This window comes from Antechinus flavipes, chromosome 3 (assembly GCF_016432865.1).
Source record: "Antechinus flavipes isolate AdamAnt ecotype Samford, QLD, Australia chromosome 3, AdamAnt_v2, whole genome shotgun sequence".
Lineage (NCBI taxonomy): Eukaryota > Metazoa > Chordata > Mammalia > Dasyuromorphia > Dasyuridae > Antechinus > Antechinus flavipes.
In genome coordinates this window covers 359,701,616-359,728,357 of record NC_067400.1, presented here as the reverse complement: position 1 = coordinate 359,728,357, position 26,742 = coordinate 359,701,616, and the positions used below count along the sequence as shown (strand labels likewise).

The following is a 26,742-nucleotide window of genomic DNA, read 5'->3' as shown; positions in this document are numbered from 1 at the left end:
AAATATCAGCTACCATCATCTATACATCAGATCAGTAGGAGAACCTCCAGTGATCGGATAGGACATAAAATGTAACCCACTCATTCTATAAATGTCTTCTAAGCTATAAATGTTCCTTGAGGTCAAGAGTCATACACTCTTCATATCTCTCACAGTGCCCAGCAAAACGTCTTACAGATATTACATGCTAAAACATTTGTTGAGCATTAAAAAAAACAATTTAGAAATGAAGCTTCCTGGTTTTTAAAATAAATGAAGTAAAAAGGATAGTCACAACCCAGAAAATAAATTTCAGAAACCTGATTTCCACTGCCATGGTACACCATTTAAAGATAGTTTGCAAGCAACAGGAAGATACATCAGCAAGCAATAAGATACAACAGTAAGCGAAAAGAAACATCAGTTAGCAATAAGACACACCAGGAAGTACATTTCTGAGCAATTACCACATGTCTTAATGCAAAGAAGGAAGAAGAGAATCTTTACTCAACTAATATGGTAATCCTGCTTTTTTTTTTTTTTTTTTTTTTTTTAATGGATTTTCTCACCTCAAGAGCTATGTTTGCCACATCTGGGCGATAGTTTGAAAATCAATGACATATATCAGTGAGATTAAACTAAATCATAAACCACTCATAAGGAATCTCCTCCAATACACACACACACACACACACACACACACACTCTCTCTCTCTCTCTCTCTCTCTCTCTCTCTCTCTCTCTCTCTCTCTCTCACAGAGGAGGCAATGTCACAGAATAGAAAGAGGTCTGGTCTTGGGAATCAAGAAAACCTGGATTCAAATCTTAGCTCTAATTCTTCCTGTATGATCTAAGACAGGTCTTTTTGAGCCTCTGTTTTCTCAACTGTAAAATGTTCTCAGAGGCATAGGAGAGGGATGTTAAGTGCTCAGTAAACCCTAAAGCAATATAAAAAAACCCAACATTGCTATTCTCTTCTAAAGATCAGCAAACACTGAAGTATGAATGTTCCCATTTTTGAAGCAGGTCGTATGTAATTCCTCTCTGATCAGGTAGGATTTGGCTTTAACAATTATTACATTTCTCTCCTCTCCAATCATTTGTAAGGTTATCATAGAAATGAACCTCTCTGAACTTAGCTAGAATGGTCCTAGCTAAGTTATTTGAACAGTTCCAGTTTGTTTGAACCTTGCAGACTCAGCACTGACAAATTTTTGAGAACTGAGGATCCATTCTACAATAAGGCATCAGGTGGTTTTTGAGATATTTTTATTGTTAGCACACGCCATGTCAAGGCACTTATTTAATAAATAAAGTCATAGCTTTTATAGTTGCCAGGCTAATTAGAACTCCTAATTCAGTGAAGTAAAATTCAATTCAACATTTGTGAGGTGACTTTCCAGCTTAGTTTATCATGTATTGTGGTCAAAATTTTGAAAATGAACACTGTAACTATCCACATATTTTATTTTATCTCCATATTTTATGAGATACTAATTTAACACAAAGGTAAGAATTTACTTTTCAAAATCTTGTCAAAAAGAAAGGTAAGAGAAAATGGCGTTTTAAATGGAAACTGGAGAGATTTTAATTAAAAAAAACCTTCTGATATTTAGATATCAAGGGACATGGGTGAATCTCACTTCCTATTGTCTTCAAAAAATATGGTAGCATTTAAAGACTTTTCAAATATAATAAAAGAAGGTCTGGGGTATTAAAATCCCTTCTAGAGCTAGCTCTTGAAGGCAATCTATGGCAGTAATTAGGAGAATGAAAAAAAAAAAAAAAAAAAGACATTTCCATCATCAGTATGTCTCTTCCCCAGTTTCACTTCTCTTTTCTAGCCTTCATGTCTTCTATAACTGAATATTCAAGACCATCCATAACCTGGATTTAATTTCTATTTCTGCTCCCACTAGACTGAACTCCTCACTGACCTTAGTAAACACATCATGTGTATTCCAACCTACCGCATAGATCTAAAATGTTCCATGCCCTTAAATCTTTGCTCTCCACTTACTTAAATCTGGCCTATCTTTCATTATCCAACATAAATCTCATCTTATGAAGTTTTCCCATACTACTGCACTCCAAATGGTCTCATTCTGCTTAATTCCTTATCTTCTCTGACAGTCATTTAGAGCTTTATATAAAGTAAGTAGTACCTCATATAATTAGTTATCTTTTACTTGGGTTATGTTTTGTTTATCTAGATAAATCATAATTTTTTGAACATATGATATGCTTCTTTTTCTTTCTCTCAATGCCATTAGTTAGCCCATATGTGCCCAGAGGTTACTCAGAAAATATAGATTGATGGATTAAATAAGTATGAGTTATAGTTAAGGGAATAAATGAGATTCCTTCCCATTAAGACTTCCAGTGTACTTTATTCTATTACTCCAGTGGTAGAGTCTCCATGACAATGAAGTCAGTGACTCCAGAAACAAATTTCATGAGGATCTCTAAAAATCCTCACTATCAAAAACAAAACAAAACAAAACAAAAAATGATGCATATATATCAGAAAACCATAACTCTGAAGCACTGAGGCAAGGGACCCAGGAAGGCTAAGAGCAGTAGTTCTCAAAGAAAATTCTTATGAAACCAAGAATTTTCCTGACAATATTTTCCATTGCAGGAGGAGGGGCAGATGAAGGAGAGTTACATATTTTAATAAGCAGCTCAACACAGTGGGAGGTTTCCTTGTCTAATTACAGAAGTTGTTAGAAACCACAGGGAAGAAAGGATTTATGTCCTAGATGACATTGTCTCTGTATTGTAATTAAAAGTTATTTTTAATACCTTTGTTTAGTTGGATACTTAGATTATTGGAAATATATGTTGAAATATACAATTTGCAAAAAAGGCAAAAAACATTTTGAGGAAGCCACAAAAATAGGGCTGCATAAAGTAAAAAACAAATGTTTTGCTGTTCTGGTGGAAGGAACTAAAAAATGGAGGAGTGAAAAAGTGTTTCACCAAAATATATGAAAAATTCATGACATTTTAAAAAAGTGGATAGAAAACACATTTTTGAAAAAGCAACAATAATATGTAAGTAAACGAAACTATCCTTACTCAGGGCTTTGGTACCATTCACTAGAGTTATATGCATATTACTCATAACTACTCCTTGCACTGAACTTTGATGCTACAGAGATAGGTGTTTCTCTGACTTGTTGCTTCCCTCATATTCTCTCAGCCTCCCGGGGAAGGCCCAAAAGTAAATGTGAGCCCTAGACCATCACCATGAGTTGGAAGGGATAGTTACCATAGGGAAATTGTAATTCTATACTCAAGAATATATAGCATCTGTCCTTTAAAAAATAACAACAAAATCCCTCAGTGCCCTTTTGCCTAAAATTAACTCCCATTTGTTTCAAAATTCTACAATTTGAAAAAGAATAAAAGAAAATATATTTAGTTGATTTTTGTGATGCTGATGTCAGGGACAGTGTTGTATCATCTTAGAAGGAGATCTCTAGGTTAACACCCAGTCCTAAGGTCCTTAACTCTGGACTATTCAACATTTTTATTGATAACCTGAATTTAGACATAAATGGTATGAATAATCAAATTATAGATGGCACAGAATTGAGCAGAATGTCAGAATCGGGATTCAAAAAGAATTTGACAGTCTATATCAAAAATAGCAAGATGAAATTTAGTAACGGTAAATACAGTGCCCTTTATTTGAGGGGCTTTTAAAATAACATCTGTAGAAATATAAGATGGAAACTTATTTAGACAGCAGTTCACATTAAAAAAGAAACTGAGAAGAGTTAAGTAGGTCATAATCTCATTGAGTCATAAGTGTACTACAACTTTCCCTGAAACACTTATTTGATTTTGGACTATATTAATAGAAGCGCATTGAATAATTTAGGCTGTTAATAGTAGCATATTGTCTAGAACAAAGGGAAGTGACATCTCAGTATATTCTATAATGATCAGATCATATCTAAAACTGTAGACAACACATTTAAAAAGAAACATGAAAAAGTGGAGTAAGTTCAGTGAATAATAACCAGGAAGGCAGAGATATAGTTTAACAAAAAGGGGGAGGAGGAATCTTTAAACTAAAGAGAAGGTCTAGTAGAGGTTATAACAATTGTCTTTAACTGAAGGGTCATGAAATAGAAAAAAAAAATTAGATTTATTCATGTTTCAAGAAGATGTAGACCTGGAACAAATAGGAAGAGTTATAGATAGTTTTTGATTCAACATAAAGAAAGAATTTTTTAATGGTTAAAGACACACAAAAATGTCCTCTTCCCTAGCACTGGAAGTATTTAAGCAGTTTGATCAGCTAATTAATACAGATTTTATGATTCCCTATGATCATGTTTGAATGATTAAGGGGTTCATAATCTATTTAATATTATTCATTCTTTTCTATTTTATCTATTGCTGGCTTTTCCCCTCTATCTCTTAATTGCCTAATAGGCTTTAACTTAGCATTCAAGGAGTCAGGCAAATAGAATTCAAAGTTAGTTTTTTTCCATTGTCAGGGACTTTTAAAAAGATGTCCATGGCTATAAAAGTGGAGGAAAAAAAGATCTAGTTAATATGGAATTTTTGGACAATTTGTGTATTCAATTAGAATTCACATTCCAGAACTCATCAAAGAGCAAATAACATAGAATGAGAATATAGAAGAGATAAAGCACATGTAGACAGAAACAAAATTTTAAAATTTTGCTATTTGCAATATCAAACTAAGTTTTAGTTTTACGTTCTCAATATTTTAAGTACCTTATGCTATAGTCCAAAGTACTACTTCTTTATTTGTATCTCTTAATATACCTCATTTCTCCCTGCTTCATCCCATCAGAATAGCATTTGACCACACTTACCTGCTACACTAATTTTCTCAAATGCTGCTATACTGCTGGGAACAGCGGTTGTGGTGGTATTAGTTGAATTTGCTCCAGTGCCATTGATCACAAGATTGTCCACCTTTGATTCCAACTTGCCAATACGTTGCAAAATATTGTCCAATAAGACAGCAAGAGTTTTCTTCAGATCTAAACAGATAAAATAAAATAAGGGCTATTTGAAATTAGTTGACTCCTAATAGGACTTTGTCTCTCTCTCTCAAAAGGATGAAGTATCCTTCAATCCAACCATTTCTAAGTGATCTTCAGAAAATGCTACCCTGAAATCCTTCCATTTCTGAATATTAAGGGCTTAGATGATAAAAAGTTCTGGGCCAAAGTCTTTTGGGAAAAAAATACATTACCAAAAAATTAAAAGGTATTTGCTTATGGAATTCCATGAGTTATTCTAAGACACTAAGCTGAGAGCACAAATTCTCTGTAATACAGGTTTGTTTGTTTTTTTTTTTTTTTTTTTTTATCAGAATGCTATTAGGGCCTATATACCTACAAAACAATGATGACTCAAAATTCAAGAAAGATTAAATTATGCTTACATAGCAATGTGTCCATTTTCTTAACAGAGTTGACCATCATTAGACTGAACACTAACATTAAATGGCAGACTTGTAATGAAATAAAGTTAGTACACTTTGTTAAGCACTTACTTAACTTTTGTGTTTCAGTGGCTGATTTAGTGAACAAAATATATCATCCCCCAATCACACAATCATTATCATCAATACAAAAGTTCCCCTAAAACCCTTTCCATTAAAAAATAAAAATGTGCACAATTAAGCCCTTTGGTAAGAAATTAAGGAAAATACACACTGACACACAGATACACACACATAAATACATGACAGAGAGAAAGAGTAGAGGGAGAAAAAGGGAGAGGTATCTTAACAGTAAGGCAAATATTAATACATCATCAATCAATAAATAAGCATTTATTAAGCATTTACTATATGTTTTAGGTAAGTGCTAGGGATATAAAAGAAGGTCACATGGACATCTGAATAAAACAGATCACAAGTCAGCCATGTCTGCCCATCCCAGGAGACTTTCATCCTCATTCTCCTAAAAATTTACCCTAGAGGGACTATTTTTGAGGTCTTAATTGTTTTCCCTTGACATCACTAGGACTATTCAATGACAATTCTTCACTCTTCCTACATGACCAGACTGTCCTCTTTTATTATTACATGTTTATTTAAACACATCCGTTACTCCAATTCTTCAGTAATTTTTTTTGTGTGTGTGTGTGTGTGTATGTGTATGTTACATACAGCCGTTTACACCCATCAAAGTGCCTCTCCAATGGCCTCTTAATGACACTCAATTTTAATTCTCTGAAGACTATACAGTGTTCCATCACTTACAACCATATGACAAACAGTGGTATTAAAAATATACATCTTAATTTCAGAGAAAAAAAATAAGGTGTAGGTAATACATAGCCCAGAGTGATTGTGAGAATTTTGATTTTATATAGATGAAAAATTATCACCCTTCATTTTATTCCATGGGTACAAAGGTCAATTTGCCTTTAAACAAGTACTTTGCTGGTTGAGCTAATGTACCCAGGCATGATTAGGATATAAATATATTATATTTATTAAATATAAAATGTATTATATATATATATATCTGTCTAGTTCACAATAGGCTCACAAGCAGCTATTGGAGCTGAAGTCAAGGCTGCTTGACTGTCCCACATGGAGAATTCATCAGAATAAAAAAATAGTAATGTAATTAGGGTAGAAGCTTAAATAGTATTTTTAGGGATAGCCCTGCTCAAACAATGAGAACAGCCTTAACTATTAGCAACATGAATGTGTTATCAAAGGGTCTATCACAGTATCCAGACAAAATAACAATGAGTTGTGATTACAACCTTATAGGAAATAATATGACTATGTCTAAAGCAGAATTGGCTTTACTAACTGGAACATAGTAAGTACTTTATAAATACTTATTAATTTGATGTGATCTGCAGAATAAGAACAAATGTAATTAAAGATACAGAATAGCAAGAAATTTTGAGGATGGATATCCATGAAAAATGAGGGAAAACTAATGAATTAGAATGTAAGAGACCATGTCTTTTATCCATTTTATAGCTTTTTGGTTCTGGGGTTTTATTTTCTTAAGATTAATTGCTTGGTGGCTTGTTTTTTGTTTGTTTGTTTTATTGGACTGTTTGTTTCATTCACTTTTTTTTCTATTCCTTTATAAGCACCTTAGGGTCTATATGATGTAAGGATTTAAGTATGGTGGCTTCACTATTCCTGATGCAGAAAATAAGTTTGTTTTAATATTTTTGCAGATCCCAGAGAGAGGACAGTGGGAACTGAATATGGACCACAACATAGTATTTTCACTCTTTTTGTTGTTTTTTGCTTGCATTTTGTTTTCCTTCTCATTTTTTCCCTTTTGAATCTGATTTTTCTTGTGCATCATGATATTTGTGGAAATATATATAGGGGAATTACACATATTTAGTATAGATTGGATCACTTGGGGAGTGGGGGAAAGAGTGAAGGGAGAGAAAAAAATTAGAACACAGAGTTTTGTAGGGATCGAAAATTATCCATGTATATATTTTGAAAATAAAAACCTATAATTAATAAAGATAATGGAAAAATATTTTTGCAGACACTGCCACTTTTCTTCTGTTGTATTTCTTATCTTTCAGACTTATGATTTCTTAAATGATGAAGAAATTCATAAAATATGCACACACCCAGTACAATAAGTTGTTAGATGTCAAAGAGAAACTTGGCCCTTTGCCTGAGAAAACAACAAAGACGCAGCCCTTCCTAGTTATTGAATTCCTAGGTAGCCATTGCTAGCATATTTGTGACCTCACATGAGACCTTATTAGCTTAAAAAGGCCAAGGTCTAGGTCATTAATTCTAAATATCTCAGAAGGAGAAAGTGAAACCAGTCACTTTGTGTGCTTCACTTAAATGCAATTCACCTGCAAGTTATGGCATAACCTTCCTCATACTATGCTCTTCTTCAAGAATGAAGGCTAAACAATGACAGCAGCTTTTTTGAACATACTCTGGTCCTTCAAATTCTCCCACTTGAAAAACAAGCTTAGCTGCTACTTTCTGAAACTTAAAGCTTCTGATAAAGCAGCTTCTTACAGAAGATGCCCTAAATGAATCAAGTCATTTATAATCGAATACCCATTAGTATTTATGACCCAGTTATTCACCAGCGTGGTATGAACCTGTCTGAGGACTGGAAGATACCTATCTTCCTGCTTTCACAAAGTCTAAGTGATTGGATTTCTGGGATGGTCAGTCAAACAATTTGCATCTGGAAAAATGCACAAGACAGCAATCAGTGTAAAAATCTAAGCCATTCAGGACTATGAACTCTTCAATTTTAAGCTCTTTGAAAGCAAGGATTTTTTATAACCTCCTCAAGGTCTGCATTTATTTGCTGTTTCTTTTGCTGATAATTATTGTACTTTCCTTTTGATATCTTGGAGGTTCAAGTCCAATAATCTTTGGTAGTTTGGTAGCTGGATGGTGCAATGGATACAGTGCTAAATGTGGAGTTTGGATGAGGTAAGCTTGAAGACTGCCTCAGCACTTACTTATTAGCTGTGTAAGCCTACAGAAATCATTTAACTTCTCTCAATCTCAGTTTCCCCATTTGTAAAATGAAAATAATAACAGCATCTACATTTTCAGGACTGAAGTGAAAATCAAATATCTATAAAATGACTTTAAAGCATTATATAAATGTTAGTGATGATGACGATGAAGAACTTGACATCACTTTCTCAACCCACAACCCCCAAAACCTACTATGTCAGCAAGAGAATATTTTAGTGCATGGGTAATATAAAAGCTAGAAAAGTGTTATCATAATTGGGTTTGTGCTATGCTCAGTAGAGTATATTTTAAAAATATATTTGTATTAAGAATAGAAGCCTGCCCTTACACTTTTCAAGAACCATTAACGAGACATTAGATAGGCACATTTGAGGCTTATACAGGAGCTGAATCCCTGGGCATTGAAGATTAACCACAGTCTTCCTATTTTCTCAGCTGGATTCTTTAGCTGTTTGATGCTTTCTACCAAGTTTTAATACATGGCTAGGGCAATGAAAAAAAGAGAAGGAATTATATCCTATGAGCAAAGTTTTGGAGTAGAACCACAAGGGAGTATCATTGCTGCTCTCTTACCTGCTGGAAGGGCTAGCAAAACACAGACATAGGGACATGGCAGAAAAGGGGATAGGGCAGTTCCAACCAGCTTGGAGGAGATTCATTAAGATGTCCGAATTTACTGGTTCCATTTTCAACCAATATTTACTAAGTGCCTGTTGAAAGATTCTTTCACTGCTGCCCTTCTCTCTATCATCACGGAATGTGCTTGGGTTATGCTGGAAAGCATGGGTCTTGGTGGCAGAAAACTAAATATGGCCTAGGCTTGGACTATAAAGTAGCTTGATTCCATATTGATTTGGCCATAAAAATCACTCTTTGGGATGGCTGGCCAAGCAGCCATTGAGCTACAACTACCTTGTATAAGAATATTTCTCCAAATATGACTTCAAATTCATGGATTTCACTGTGTGTTGTCTTGGATAATCCTAGCAAAGAAAGAATGCTGGTGAGAAAATGTAGCTGAAAACCTTCACCTTACCTGCCAACACTGTGAAGCAAATGTTAAATTATATCAACAATCTTTTTGAGACACTTTTCTCTAGCTTCATTAGATAGACAAAACACAGTTAATAACAATTATAAAAAGAAACACCATATTCCATCCCAAGTACTGAGATATAATTTGCTAATTTCCTGAATGATGGTAGAAAACAAAACTGAGGACACTGTTCAAAAAATCATCTCCATGTTCCTCACTTTATTACTATTATCAGTTGCTCTAATTTCCTCATCTTAGTACAGATTTTTAAAGGAACATCTTGCATATGATTTCCTCATACATTATTACATAACAAGAGATATTCACATAACAGGAGCTAAGCAACATCTGCTTTGAGGATATTTGACTGTGATTACCAAGAGGTTCCACCATACATACATCACAGTGACAAAACTGCCAACAAGGAAACGACAGAGTTGGAAGAGCTGCAGGAAAATTGACACATAAATACACTGATGATAGAGCTATAACTGGTCTGATTATTCTAGAGAGTAAATTGGAACTATGCCTCAAAAGTCATCAAAGTGAATGTACCGTTTGGCCCAGCAATACCATTATTAAGCCTACACTCACAAAGAGATCAAAGAATGAGGAGAAGAACCAACTCATAGGTATAATGGTTCTTTTTGGAGTGATAAAAATTGGAAACTAATGAGGCGTCTATCAAGTGACTAATGCCTAAACAAATTATGGTAGGTGAATGTAACTATTTTATTATGAGAACTATCTTAAAGGGATGGTTTCAGAGAAACCTAAAAAGACTTATATGAACTGATAACGAGTCAACAGAGCAGCAACAACACTAGTAAGTGTAAGATAACTATAAATGATTTAAGAATTCTGTAAAATGCAATGAACAAACACTGTCCCAGAGGATTAAAGATGAAGTTTCCTACCCACCTTCTGAGAGAATGGTGATGGATGAAAGAGAGGATGCAGAATAATACATAAATTTTTGTATAGGACCAATGTAGGAATCCATCTTACTCTACTATTCATATTTGTCAGAATATTTTTTTCCTAGTTTTCTCATGGGGAAGGGGGGTAACGAGAGGAAACCAATGCCTATCATTTAAAAAAGAGTAAAATGAATACTACATAAAAAGAAGTCTTCAAAAAAAAAAAACTACCAAAGCTAAAGAATTTATTAGAATCATTCATTTAACAAAAATTTATCAAGCATCTATTGTACACAAAGTACAACATAAGCCACAAAAATCATCAAAGCATGGCCCTTGCCCTCATGGAATTTACAATCTATTGGTGGCTTGGAGAGATATACATGAACTGATGCTAAGTGGAATGAGCAGAACCAGGAACAATACACTTTAACAACAATAGTACATGATGAGCAATTCTGATGGACATGGCTCTCTTCAACAGTGAAAGGATCCAAATCAGATCCAACTGATCTGTAATGAACAGAACCAGCTACACCCAGAGAAAGAACACTGGGAAATGAGTATGGACCACATATAACATTTTCATTCTTTCTGTTATTGTTTGCTTGCATTTATGGTATAAATATGTATACATATATTGTATTTAACATATACTTTAACATATTTAACATGTATGGAACTACCTGCCATCTAGGGGAGGGAGAGGAGGGAAGGAGGGGGAAAGTTGAAACAGAAGTTTTTGCAAGGGTCAATGTTGAAAAATTACCCATGTATATGTTTTATAAATAAAAAGCTATATAAAAATGGAATTCACAATCTACTGGGAAAATGCAGCATGCACAAGAAGAAGCAGTGTAATAAATTTCCAACAATGACAAGCAGAGTAGAACAAAATGACAATTTAAGAGAGCTTCAGTTAAGTGATATAACCAGAAGCATTACACAATCAATTAGCAACCAAGATCAGAATAAAACTCAGGACTCTTGATTCACAGCCTGGGCCTCTGTCTCATTGTTAAATTGATGTGACCAAGGATTCTCAAAGGCTCTGCCAAAAGACTATAAACTCTGGCAAAGGTGGAAAGACTTTTAGTATGACCCCAATTATAAATGGTGCATGCACTGTTCCAAGACCAGCTAATGTTAAGAAGGCTAGTGATCAAGTTATGAGGATGTGTTTTATGGGTTGGTTATTATTATGTTTTAAGTCACAACAACTTACAAAAGCTATTTACTCAGTTATTGGGAGCTTTGGATCACAATTAGTGGAGTACCTCATCAATAAATATCAGCAAGCATTTATTGAGTGTTTACTGCATGCCAGGTATTAAGCTAAATAAAGTGGAAGTTTTCCTGTCCTCAAGGAGCTGACATTCCAACAGAAGAGACAATACTACAGAGTAACACACAAAATATAAGAAAAATACAAAGTAGGTGTAAGTTAACCTTAGAGGTAAAATTACTAAAAGCTAGGGATAAAAGAAGAGACAAGAAAAGGAAGGCCTCCTGCATAAGATAATGCTTGAGAGCATACTTGAAGGAAGCCAAGAATTCTGAGGCAGAGATGAGAAAGCAAAGAATATCATATGCAACCACTGCAAAGATACAGAAATGGAAAGTAAGTTAACTAGGGTTGCTGGATCATGGACATATGATTCAATGTCAAATGCTTCCATTCCAAGAATTTTGTCCAGGTCATTATTGAGTTCTAATCTTCCACCAGGAAAAGTTCAATATTTGTGATCTTCCTTTATGATGAAAATAAGGATCCTCTGAAGGATTATAGCTTTACAAGAGTACAAAGTGCCATATGGGAAGAAAGAAAGACCATTTCTCACTGAAAGAATGGGGGTAAAATCAGTGCAATCTTCAAAGATGAGGTGGTATTTGATATGATCCTTGGAAAAGACATCAGATTTCAAAATGCAGAGAGATAAAACAGAGAGAAGAGGAAGATATTCCAGACACAAGAAAGAATGTGAACAAAACACAAAAACTGAAAAGTACTGACTGGGTACAAGGGACAATGTACAGTCTAGTTGAATCATCACATACATAAAGAGGAACAATAAGACTGTTTAATCCCAACTCCCAACCCTACTCCTTTTTTGAGCATTTAGTAGAAGCAGACTTATGTTCCTTATAGTAGTACCTTATCTGAAAGTGCATGCAACATTTCACATCTATGTATAACTTCCCCCTGTATCCATTTCTTTTAAATGAAGAAAAATCTATTTTCTCTCCCTCCCATCTCAGTTGCAGTGATTTTTTAAAAATTAATTTCTTGTTAAAAAATACGCACAATCAGCAAAATAAATTAGTCTTCTTAGTCTTGGCTATACCTAAAAATCTCATTACGAATAACTTCATTGTCTAGCAGAAAAGTTAACAGCAAAATATACTCTATAGCTAATATAGAATAACTTGCCTTCTTTTTAAAATTTTTTTATTTTTATTAAAACTTTTTATTTACAAAACATATGCATGGGCTATTTTTCAACATTGACCATTGCAAAACCTTCCAAATTTTCTCCTTCTTTCCCTTCCCCCCTCCCCTAGATAGCAGATATTAAATATGCCAAAATATATGTATACATATTTATATAGCTATGGTGCTGCACAAGAAAAATCAAATCAAGAAGGAAAAAACTGAGAACGAAAACAAAGTGCACACAAAAAACAACAAAAAGAGTGAGAATGCTATGCCGTGTTCCACACTCAGTTCCCACAGTCTTCTCTCTGGGTGTAGATGGTTCTCTTCATCACTGCACAAGTGGAACTGGTCTGAATCATCTCATTGTTGAAGAGAATCATGTCCATCAGAATTGATCTAAAATTATCCTGCTGGTTGTTTCTTACAGAACAATAATATTCCATAATATTCATATACCACAACTTATTCAGCCATTCTCCAATTAATGGGCATCTATTCAATTTCCAGTTTCTGGCCACTACAAACAGGGCTGCTGCAAACATTCTTGCACATACAGGTTCCTTTCCCTTCTTTAGTATCTCTTTGGGCTATAAGCCCAGTAGTAGCACTGCTGGGTCAAAGGGTATGCACAGTTGCTAACTTTTTGAATAGTTCCAAATTGCTCTCCAGAATTACTGGATGACAATTCCATCAACAATGTATCAGTGTCCCAGTTTCCCCATATCCCCTCCAACATTCGGATACTGATACATTATATCTCTGAAATGCTGAAACCATTCCTTGGAACTATCCCACCCACTATTAAAGAAGGTCTACATTCTACCTCTAGTAGTTCCTCAGTCAACTTGTCATTGACTCTTCCTGGCTTCAGGGAGAATGCACAGCTATTTTGAAACCCTATCAAATTTATCTTACCTCTGACCAGGTTCAAATATTAATGGCAGAGATATATTAGAAGAGTACACAATGTTTGTACCTCCATTGCAATTACCAAATCTATTGCTTTTTCCCCTCCTCAGGGATGGGACCCAATCCTATTCCAGAAATGCCAACAAAGCTTTGGTCTGGTGACTACAGCCCTAGACTGAGGAACAAAACATGCTTATTAATTGTCCATTATATACCAGGCACTAAGCTAAGCCTGGGGATGTAAAAACAAAAGGAAAACAAAAAGCTTCTGCCCTCCAAAAGTTTTATCCACCATGGGACCAGTACACTAAAGCCAAGGGTCAAGAGGGCACAGCACTGTCAGAATTCAGCATGCTTCCTTCATCCTACCATTCCTTCTCCCCACTCACATAACTACCACCTTAGTTTAAGTCCTTATTGCCTAGATTACTGCAGGTTCCTATTGGTCTCTGTACCTTAAGTCTGTTTGAACTCCAATCCAACCTACCCCGGCTGCCAAAGTAATTTATCTCAAGTGCAAACCTAATTATGTATGTGATTTTCCTACTCCACCAACTCCAGTGGCTTCCCTATTGACTCTGAAATCAAATATGAACTCTTCTGTTTAGCTTTTCATGTCCTTCACAAGCTACCACCTTTGTGATCCCCATTTAACTTCTGTCTTCCTCATTTTTTTCATCTTTAGAATGAAGATAATAACAGCACACATACCTATAGGGTTGTTGTGAGCATGAAATGAGATGATACTTGTAAAGTAATTTGCAAACCTTAAAATGCTATGTAGATGCTGCATATCACATCATTGTTGGTATACTTTAATTTGCACAAGATATACTACTTGTCTCCTTTATTAGAATGTAAAGACATCCATCCTCAGTAGAAAATGTTTCATTCTTGGTGTTTGTTCTCTTCAGAGATACACTGTAGGTTCTGAATAAATAGTTGTTGGTTGATTCCTTAATTCCATCATCATGCCAAAAACACTATTATACTCACATCTCCTTGGATTCACAGCAATCACATATTTGGGTCAATGTATGGGTCCAAGCATTGCATACTTATATAGGATTGATTAAAACCTAAATATGATGATATCCCTTCAATAGATTTGGGTCATCAGACCCAAATTGCTTTTACTGTACTGATAAATTGTGACCTAAAAGTCATTTATTATATTAGATTTTCCCATCATAATGGACTTGATGTGGGTTGAATGATTTCTCATGATGAGAGTACTCCTTTTAATGTGAGCTGGCCCATAAAAGAAAAGGGAAGAGGGAACCACAGACTGCCCACATGATGACAGTCAGAAGATGATGTGTGCAATTATCTCAGGTAGCAGTTCGTTAACACTGATGCTCAAAATCTCATCCATTTTTCTTGCATTTGAATCCCAAAGTACTGAACCTGAATTGTCTCAGTCACGGTTTCAATGTGGTAACAGTGACATGAGAAGAGAGATCATGATAAAATTGGGGAGAATGTAAAGTAATATTCCAATCTTTTACTTACTTATACACAAACACACACACACACACACACATACACATACACACACACACATACAGAGTCCTAACCACTAACACTACTAAAGATTATTCTGAGGTCAAGAATATAAGAAAACTAAAACATTCTCCCCTTTCCTCCCCCCTTTTCCCACCTTCAGTTCTTTCTTCAAACTTCTGGGTTTGTGGTATGTAAAATTTTAAAAAACTTTATGTTTGATTATGGTTTCAAGACTGGAGGGAATTATGCTTATAACACAGTAGATCTGGGGGGAAGCATTAACCCAAAAGGACTCATTGAATCTATAAGGTCTTTTCTTTTGAGCTGTTGGTTTTCAGTCAGCCACGTTAACATTTTTTAATGACAGGCATCTCCCTGAGACACTGTATAGCCACATCAAACAGTTATGAATATTTTTTTTTAGTCAGTTTTACTCTCTACCCAAGAATGGCGTGCTTCCTTTCCTTTCAGAGTAGTAAGGGAACTTCTGCTATTTCAATGGTGGTGTTTTGAATGTTACTCTCAGGGAAGTACTAACATCCTAGTTCCTTCAAAGGAAAAAAAAAAATAAAGTCCTTCAAGATGTCTGTAGGAGTAAGGGCTGGAAAATATACTAGACAGTTTTATTATACTAATTAAAAATAAAAACAAAACTAATTTTAAAAGTTAAACAGGAGGCTATATAAAATGTCTGTATGAATTCCAAATATGTTGGCAGAAACAAGGAGAAAGAAGCCATCAGCTGCTCTTCATAGGAAATTTTTCTAAAAACAGTTTGGACTCTCTCTAGAAGTTATAATCACTGATTAGTCAACAAAAGTCCAAACCCCCTTGGAAAAAAGATATACTCAAATGAATCTTGACTGTCACAATATCCCTCTATCCCACCTCTTTTCCCTTCCAGCTCTCTTTTCTCTATTTGAACATAAACTTCTTGAGGACAGGGGCTTGGGTATTGGTTTGTACTTGCATTCCCTGATACCATCCCAGTGCTTGACTCATAGTAAGTTCTTTCTCTCTCTTCTGTTGACTGTAGGTGGTGGTAAGGGAGAGGCAAAACCAAAAATGTGAAAGAGGAGACCAAAATAAGGCAGGCAGAGAGACAAGGGCTTTCTGGTTTCAAGAAGTACATAACAGATCAATCAATAAACATTTAGTAAATCACTGAAAAGAGAAAACAACAAAAATGACAGTCTTGATTTTCAAGAAGTTGACAGTTCATCAGATGAAACAATATGTACACATTTAGTATATGCAGAATAAATACAAAATAAATTCAGGGAAGTTAAATCTAAATGAAAGGGCACTGGAAGTTTGAGTAGAAGGAGCTCTAGGAGGGCTTCATATAAGAAGGTGATGCTTCAGCTGAGCCTCAATGAAGTGTAGAGTTATGTGAGATGAATATAAGGAGAGAATATACTCCAAAGGTACAAAGCTGGATAACTGGAAAAATGGTGGTATCTTTGATAGAAATGGGAAAGTTCAATAAGCGCCATAGACTGACTAATCATTTGATTATATGGTACTGGAGTTTTAGAATAAAAGTAGGGCTGGAAAGATAGAATTCAGAGTTCATCTACATAGAATTGATAAACCCATGGAAAGGAATGAGAAGAGAGAGAAGGAAAAAGGGGAGACAGGGAGATGGGGAAAGTGGAAAGAGTTAGAGACAGAAATAGAGAGACAAGAGACACACAGAGAGAAGACGAGTCCAGAACAGAACTTTGAGGAATATCTACAAAAGAAGGAAATAAAATGGATGCTGGGCCAGCAAATAATGAAAAGAACCAATCAGTCAGATAGGAAGAAAACCAGAAAAAAACAGTGCCATGGAAACCTAGAAAAGAGAAAATATCCAATAGGAGATTGTGGTCAACCGTGTTAAATGCTGAGAAGTGGTCAAGAAGAATGAAGACTAAAAAAAGTCACAGTTTATAATTGATTGCTAACTTTGGAGAGAGTTATTTCAGTTGAGTGAAGCTAGACTCCACAGTACAAAGTGAAAGAAGGGGAAATGAAGGCAAAGGGCACACAATCCTCCTCCCCCTCCCCAAGGAATTTGGCCGAGAAAGGGAGGAGAAGAAATATAGAGGATAATAATAGCTTGACCATATGGTCAGATCTAGTGGAAGTTTTTTGAAGGATGGGGGAACCAGAATATTTTGGAAGGAAATAAGGAAGCTACCAAAAGGTAAGGAAACACAAGATTAGAATAGGGGAAGGTGATGAATGAAGGACCAATTTGCTAAAGGGGGCTGGATAAAGTTCCTGTATTGAAATATTGATCTTGGCCAGAAGGACTTCATTATCAGGGACTGGAAGAAAGGAGGAGAATATGAAGGATGAAGTCAAGAAGTTTTGAGATGAAGAGAAGGGGAAAAGAGGGAGCTCCTGTCTAGCTCAACTGGCCTCAATCTACTCAGTAAAAATAAAAGGAGAGATACTCAGCTGAGAGGGTGAGAAAGGAGAAAGTGATGGGAAGTTGGGGAAGTCTAAGAAAAATTATAGAACAGACCATCAAGGAGTTGAAATAAAAAATCAATTAGGGAGGATTGCTTTGCTTTAGAATAATGCCCAACTGAATTCAGTCACATAAACTGATAATGTACGCAGTCAATTTAATTACATGGCTTTTTCTAGCTCTGGAAGAAGCACCTAAGCAGAGAAACTAAATGTTAAGAGCAATTTAGGGGGGGGGGGGGTTGGCAAGGGATGAACAAAAAAATGAAGCCAAGGATTATGACTAAATAATGGGAGCAAAAATATATAGAAGTCTGGTCAAGGCATATATAGTAGTTCAAAACCCAGGCAAATGAACAAGAATCAAAGAATGTGCAGAGTACAAGTTTTAGCACAGCAAACCTACGAATGACTGAGGTCCCCAGGTGTGACTAGTCATCATATATATAAATTTGCCATCTCTTCCCCAAATACTTCCCAAAACCTCAAACCCAAATACTCACATACTTACATACTTATATATTTAGCTTAGAGGATACCACTATCCTCCCAGTCATTCAAGCTGGAAACCTTGGGGCTAGCATTCTAGATTCTTTTCTCTCTGATTATGCCCCAAAGTTGTCCTGTTGCCAAGTCTAGCTGATTATAACACTATAACATGTCACATCCTTCTCCTTTTTCTTCACTCATCAAATACTGCTCTTTATCATCATCTCTGATCTAAAACAATCTCCCTGCATCCAGTCTTTCCTCTCTTTAATCCATCCTACCACATTTCTGCTAAGATATTCTTCCTAAAATACAAGTTCAACTGTCTTACTCTATTGCTTAAAAACTGTCAGTAATTCCTTCCTCTACAAGGAAAAAATACTCTTCTTGGTATTTAAGGCCCTGTATACCATATGAAGAAGCAGAGAGATGAAGCAGGGAATAGAGTGCTGAACCCAGAATCAGGAAGATTCTATTTCACTTTTGCATGTTTTGTTACTGGATCAATATCTTGCACATAGTAGGAACTTGCTAGTGCATCAAACTGATAACAACAACAACAACAACATGTTTTTCCTACTTATACTAGAAAAAAAAGATGGAAAACACTATTATATTCCCATTTGGACAGAAAATACATGCCAAAGGGGACCACAAGAGAGACACCCCAGGGACCATTCTTTCTTTTAAAATACAAAATGGGATCAAAAGTTTCTTTCCATTGCTATTTACTTTGACCCAGAGTCAATCAAGACCCAAACAACGACCACGTGGATCTTGGCCTGGGACCCTTTTGGCCAGTCAATGAGAGTCAGAATATCTTTGGTTTAAAGCATGATCCTTAAAAAAATATATAGCCAGTAATCCCCAAGATATTTTGGGAGGGTTCAGCGATCAAAAAAAAAAAAGTTTTTAAGAACTTCTTCAGGTAAGTTATTATAACCTACTATGTAGACAGAGGAAGGGGAGAAAGGAAAGGAGGAAGAAAGGGATGAGGAAGGAGGGAGTTAACTGACTGACCACTTAGGTTCCCAGTAGAGCAGCTGTATTCACAAAAGTTGTTTGTCCTTTGTTCTTGAAGAGGACTATGACATCAAGGAGATGATATCACAACATGGATTGAATATGATGAGTTAAGTTGGATTTAAGTGAGGGCAAGGTCAATTTTACATTTTGAAATGCTCTCTATATCTTCTTTGGTCCTAAATTCTTCCTTTATCTATAAATCTGACAAATAATTATTCTATGTATTCTTAATTTGCTTGTGGTATCACCCTTTATGTATCAATCATGTACCTATTTTGACCTTATGCTTACAGATGCTCTTAAAAGCATTTTTCTTCTTTTCTTTTGCACCTCTGAAACCTCCCAAGATATCTTAGTGTTTACTGGCTAGATTCCTTTCTTAACGATCAGGTCTTAAACCAAAATTAATCTGATTCTAATTGGCTATCAATAAGTCCTAAGCCAAGCTCCATATGGTCATTGTTTGAATCTGATCGATTCTGGGTGAAAATAAATAGCAATTATTCCTACTTTGATCAGAAACCCAGAGGGTCTTCTTCTCTTAGATTTCTTTAGTTTTGACTAGGTGAAAGAGGCCATTTTTTACCGTACTTGCTACTTACTTGCCTTAATCACTGACTGGGTGTAACCTCAGTCAAACTGAGACCTGTTAAAGACCTTAACTTAAAAAGGCCGGGGTTTCCCACTGCATACAGTAGGATCTCTATCTGGCCACTGGACCCAGATGACTCTGGAGGGGAAAATTAGGCAGGTGATCTTGCACAGTCTCCCTCACTTAAATCCAATTCACTTGCATTTCATGGCATCCCCTTCCTGATGTCTTGGTCCTCTTCAAGAACAAAGAAAAACAACAATAAGGAATGAAGCTGTGTGGAACAAAATCAGTCATTACTTTCCTTAGACCTGGACAAAAGGGAACTACCCCTAGCAACCAAAATTGATTAAATGACTCCTCTATAATATCTTCTAGGTTTGGAGTTTTACGATTCAGTTTTAAACTATTGAATTAACCTACTGTGATTCTGGAAGGACTTGGCATGTCTACCAAATGCTCTCTTAATGTATACCTACAAGATTTTTAATTAATCTGATATGAGAGGGGATGAGAAGAATTCTGTGACATTTTATTATCTGACATCTTTCTCAGAATGGTTGCTGAGTAGCTTTTCCCTCTTTCAGAACAGATTTTTAAACAGTTCATCCACAGCAATAGAATAGACATCGAAGGGCTTGCATTTCAATCCCAATTCTGCCTATGTGGCTAAACTCTTCAACTTTCCACTTCCTCATCTCCAGAAAACTACGGGATAGACTGCCAATGTTTCTGCATTTGACAGTAATGGATTCAGCAAAAATACAGCATAATAAACAGGTTCCAAGTACTGTGCTTAGAAATCAAACCTCCTTCGTATAGAGTACTACCATGGATCTTTCTAAGTTCTCAGCTTGAAACTAGAAAAAAATAAAGGGAAATAAATTGAAGCTAGCAAATTTTAAATAATTAAAATGTGGGCCTGCTAGAGGATTGATAAAAGACTGTGATGTCTGATAACTGGCTTTCTCTGCTCCCATTCTCTTTTGGTCAGTGATATTCACCCTATGATCTTAAATATTTAGCACAGCTGAACTGTCTGTTTCGTTGGCACATTCTCAACTACAAAACTGAACAACTTAGACTGATGTGACAAATTGCCATAAGGGAAAGAAATCATAACAGGATATGCAAGAATTCCTGATGAATCTTGTAAAAGAGAGAAAAAAGAAAAGAAGAGGTACCCAACTCAGAAAGGAAACTGAAACGAAGACTGTTCCTTAACATTATTCCTATGAAGCTTAAAATCTGAGGTATAATTATTTATTCTTTCTAATGTCAGGGAACATTCTATTTTATGAACAACCATTCTTGAAAATCAATGAAGAAATGAACTAGAGCAAGTAGAATTTTGTTATCGAATATTCATATGATTTAAACAAGACCCTTCTCACAAAGCTTTTCTAGAAATAGGAATGAGGACTAGACTTATGATTTAATTGTCCCAGGAACTCTTGGATAAAGAAATACCTCCTTCCTAGCAATGCAAGTTATCAGCTCTGCAATTTATAGATTTAAAAAGTTCTCTAGGACACTGAGAGATTAAGTGATTTGTCTAGGGTCACACAGCCAATATGTGTCAGAGGTTAAAGCTAAATATTCTGGCTTTGAAGCCGGTATCTCAGTCCAGCATATCTTATTGCCTTTAACTTTCATAATAAAAGCAAAGTAAAATTACTTTCTTTGTCCTCCTTATCCCATAAAGGGAAAAAAATTCATGTAAATAGGATACTGAATGTAGACTGTATTACCAAAGTTCTTAATGAAGAAGAATTGGAGTCATTATTTCAGTTTCATATAGCTTAAACAAACAATTCTAGAAATGTCCTGGAAGCTCTTAGTTAACTGAAAATTAGACAGTAAATTTTTAATTTCTAAGCTATTCTCTAAAAATGGGTCAGAAAATTAAAGAAAATTCTTGCAAAATTGTGCCTCGTGTCTATTCTGAATAGGATCACAAGATAAAAAGCTAGATGGGAAGTTATGGAAAGATGGAATTTTATTTTTGGCATATTAGTAACAAATGTCTTACTGGCCATGCTCTGAAGGGAGAGATCAAAAGCAGACAGCCTGATGAGTTAGCTCATATTCGTGAAATACTTTGACAGACTCCCTTAAACTTGACAAAAACTTCATGGAAGATACATAAAATGGGAAAGTAAATGTCATTTAAATTATTTTTAATGAAATCTTTATGCAAGAAACAATGTAAAATGGTCATTTTCTTCTCTGCCATACCTACCAGTTCCTACAATTAGTTCAGACATGATGCACTACTATTCCACACACATGAAAACTTAGAAGCAAAAGAAATACCTGTTCAATAGTATTCCCTTGCCCAGATATATAATCAACCCTGAGAGGAACAAAGGTGTACAGGAGGTTTCCGATAGACTCTTAAACATCTTGGTGTTTCATAAACATTTGAGCATTTCATTTCTTGAATCCCTTCTTGTGAGTACTAGATTCTTTTTTTCTATCTTAATAGCGTTTTGTTTTGAAAATTTGCTTTCATACCAGAAAATATTTATTTCTTGCCAGTTATCTAATTTTTTTTTTTTTTTTTTTTGGCCAGTTATCTTTAACAAGAAAGCTTTAATTTGTAATTTTAGAGATTAACTTCCAAAGTTTTCTTCATGTTGACTTGACTATTTTGAGTTGTTCTGTTTCTGTTAAATTTTCTTCTGCTTTTTTTTTTGTGGATTTTGTTTGTTTTTACTTTTGCATTTAAGATCATTAAATTTGATTTTGTTTTGCTCAAAAAAATTTGATGTTTAAGAATGACACAGGTAAAAGGGAACTATTCTCTAAAGAATTGGATATATCTTGAAGATTATAATAAGTTTCCATGATTGTCAAATATTTAAAAAATGCAAAATATTACCATCTTATTATTTGAATTAATCTAGAATCTCAAACATGTCAGTGGTTGTCATCATTCAGCAATATTATGTTCACTTTCCCCAATACAATCCCAATTAGGCTTAGTTTGTATGAGTTGGAGACATGAGGAAGAAAGTGGTCCAGAAATGTATTGTGTGGGGGAAAAAAATAAAGCTTAGAAATTTGCCAAGCAACTTCCACACAGAGATATTTAAGAGTTACCTACAAATGTCTCCAATGAAATCAGTCAGCGAATATTTGAGAATATGTTGGTGGCTAGAGTCTTATTTTCAGAAAGGGTCAGCTCTAATGATGTAGAGAGCATCTGTTATGGCACCATTACCAAGTAGCTAATTTAGTGAGTGCTCCTAAAGATGCAGATGATGAGAAACACACTCAATTATAATTACTCAATTAATAGAGGACTGGGAGTTTGTGACTGTAATTTTTAAAATACCACCACCAATTATTTTAATAGAGAAACACCATATTTAAGACTTACCATAAGCTGTCATCACACCAACGTAGGGTCCATCCACCACGTTCCTATTTTCTTCTGCCAGAGCTTTGATGTACCTTTTGCTGAGGTCCAATATTTGTTCACGAAGCATTGAGCTGCTTTCATGTTGAGTTCGTTGCTGGATGGTAAAATGCAGAAGCATCATACCCCAAATGAAGCCAAAAGTCACCAGGAAAAACCCTAGTTTCTGAGAGGATAACTTCCATGGAGCAAAGAAAGCCATGGCTCCCAAGGAGCTGCTTCTTTCCTTGGGTTGGATCTTAAAGCACCAAAGGGAGATGCAAATCCATGGTGTTGGTTTCAGAAAGGAGTGTCAGTCTCACTCGGGCTCCTGTGTCAGCCGATTTCCTTCTTTCAGTTCCATCCTGCTGTCAGAAGGAGGGAAAAAAGTTGGTATAGCGCAGCTAACCACAAAGAATAGACAACTCTCATGCAAAGACACTAGGTTTCCACTTTGGTGGCTATAGAAGGTGAACTGTCAAAAAAAAAAAATGCTTACTTCTATATTTTGCATTGTGGTTGAAAATTTGACTAAGTGGGGCGGGAAGATTTGGCAAGGTGATAAGCTGTACGAATGAAAAAGGGGAAGATGTATCTGCATGTTTGAGTATGTGTGTTAACAGGTGTAATAAAAATGTACAAGTCTGGACCAAGTTTGAAACAGGAAACTCATTTTATGCAGAGTGAAGGGGGAATGGGAAGGGAGCCCACTGGATGCTGGAAAACAGCTGGAGGGGAGAAAGTCATCCATATCAACCCCCTTCCTCACTTTCTAGAATTGTTAGATGAGCTTCTGTCCATCACACACACACATACACCACCACCACCACCATCACCACCACCACCACCACCACCACCAAACCCAGAGCAAAGGGCTATTTATACAGGTGATAATGAAACTAGAGTTCCTTCCATGGGTAATAGTGCTAAGAGAGGCAAAAGAATATTATTTTATTCAATTCAGACAAATGCAGACTTTTCCTAGGAATATTCAGAAGGCAAGAACTCTTGTGGATGGCATCTTTCCAAAGCATGATTATCAAATGATTATGTCCAGGGATACTTAATTAATTTTAATTTTCTACTCACAAATTGAAAAATGTCAGTGGTTATCTCACACTTTGCCTTTATATTTCAACAGTTTTAAATGAAACCACATTCTTTCCTCTGTCTGACACTGTCTGAAATAATGCAAATTGGGAGGTCCTTAAATAGGACTCATGTATGGCTTCAAGTAACATTTATTCTTTGCATTTTCATTTTTATCTTTTCATCCACAGCATTTACACAGGGTCAGATACATAGAAGGTATTTAATAAATGTTTGTGTTTTGATTCTTTGTAAAAATGACAAACTTTAATACAAACCAACTATACCAAATTTAACAACCAAGAAGGCCTTTTCTAAAAGGACAGGAAAGAGATCTTTGAGGATCTATGGACTAAGCATGAATTGTTACCATAATAATAATTTATTATCATAACAAACAAAATATATAAGTGATTAAAATCTCCTAAGTATAAAGTATGGGCAGCATAACCTAGCCATAGTAGTTAAGAAGATCTGGGTTTAAATTTCCAGGCTGATATTTACTAGCTAAGAGAACATAGGCAAGACATTTAACTTCTCTGTATCCAGCAAAATTAACACTATAAATTATAGATGATCATCATTTGCATTTGTGGAAGATGACTCAAAGGAAAAGCAAAAGTATTACTGACTTAAAGATAAGATGCCATATTATGAATTCTAGGAGTCTCCCAGGACAAGACATGACTTCAGATAAACAATAGCAGAGGTGGGTGTAGATGGTCTATCGTTTAATCAAAGAACTACCAATAATAACAATTTAAGGCTTATTACAGAGAATACAAATAAGGATAAGCCTTAAGTATGGTCCTAATCATTCCTAAAAAGCAGAAGGCAAGTGCCATGAAGACATCTGACAAACTAAGCTTCACGCTTAACAGTCTCCCACCCAATACTACCTCTGCCCCCAATAATTTGGTACCAACCTACCTTTTAGATTTCATTGCTCACAGTTCTATAACAAAAAGTTCTTCATTCCATTCCTCTTTTCCCATTTTCTTTACCTTATTTAAAACTCCTTGATACCATTCCCCAAACTCTGACAGTAAGACAAACCTTTCCCTTGCCAAGACCTTGAAGAGAAGGATTTCATAAAACAAAAGTGAGTAAAAAAGTTGGTTTTAGGTGTGTAGGAAAAGCATGGCAATGAGAGATGGAGTACCATGATGAAGAAACAGAAGTGGAAAAAAAGGAGTTTGGCTGTATGGTGCAGTCACAATTGGGGTGTAGTGCCCAGTGAGTTTGGAAAGGTTGGCTGTAGTTGAGTATAAATAAAACTCATACAGTGGCGTTCATTTTTGGTTTTAGCGTAGAGATGACTAAGTGGCAGAGTGATATCATAGGTCAATCTGGACTTAAGCAAACTACCTTTGGTAGCAATATGGAGAATGGGAAGTAGCTGAAGCAGGTTTACTGAGGCCATTGTGATAATCTAGGTGAAAGCTGTGTAAGTAAAAAGAAGGGACCAATCGTGCTTGGAGACAGCTGGGCTAGCCATGATTAGATACACATGACAATGGTGAATAAGATCAGAAAACCTGAGAGACTAGAAATATGATTATAAATTCAAAGAAAATGGGGAGTTATGGAAGAGGGGGATTTGGAGGGAAAAGATAAAGAGATAAAGTGCTCAATTTAGACATACTGAATCTGAGCTATTTCAGGGAAATCAAGTTTGAAGTGTATAATGGACAATTGGTGATACTGATGCTTAGTTGAATCTCAGAATAAATTCTAGGCCTGGATAGATAAAGTTTGTGGTTGTATGCAAAAAGAAGTTAATTAACATCATGGGTGTTAATGAGATTATTAAGAGAAAGTCTGCAGAGAAAGAAGACAAAATCTTGAATAATATTCACTTAAAGGGGCATAATGTGGATAATGAACCAGCAAAGAAAATAGAAAAGGAGTGGTCAGTTAGTTAAGAAAGACAGTCAGGAAAGAGTGCTGTCATAAGTACCCTGAAAGGAGAAATTATAAAGAAGAAGACCGTTGGTCAATACTGTCAAATGAAGCAGATGGCCCGAAAACTTTAGAGGAAGTAGTTTCATTTGAGTAATGAAGGCAGTAATCAGATTACAAAGGATTTAACAGTAAATGAGAGAATAGAAAGTGAATGCAGTGAGTTTGTAGTCAGCTTCCAAAGAACTCTAGCTGGGAAAGGAAAAAGAAATAGAGGATGACAGCTTGGTGTGACCTACTGAAGTTCGTTTATTTTAAGGATGGACAGTGGATTTGGGGATGTCTGAAGGCAGTGGGGAAGGAATAACTAAATGGGGGAAAAGTGAAGTTCTAAGAAAGAGTGAGAATGATTGAAAGTATATACGGCTAAAGAAGAAAGGAAGGGAATGATATTTCCATGATCGTATATGTGTCAGGGT

General features: G+C 35.5%; 1 protein-coding gene across 3 annotated transcripts in view; it reads right to left on the bottom strand.

Annotated features, from left to right (window-relative positions):
• The window catches only part of MGAT5 (alpha-1,6-mannosylglycoprotein 6-beta-N-acetylglucosaminyltransferase), a 376,800-nt gene that overhangs the window by 197,451 nt on the left and 152,607 nt on the right, over positions 1 to 26,742 (bottom strand). For 2 of the 3 annotated variants that reach the window (XM_051985774.1, XM_051985776.1), the window contains exons 3-4: positions 23,255 to 23,640; positions 4,839 to 5,009 (exon numbers count right to left, since the gene is read on the bottom strand). In XM_051985774.1, coding sequence (XP_051841734.1) covers positions 4,839 to 5,009; positions 23,255 to 23,495 — 412 coding nt within the window. In that variant the 5' untranslated portion in view covers positions 23,496 to 23,640. The remainder of the gene's footprint in view (positions 1 to 4,838; positions 5,010 to 23,254; positions 23,641 to 26,742) is intronic. The other variant, XM_051985775.1, reaches the window with a different exon arrangement.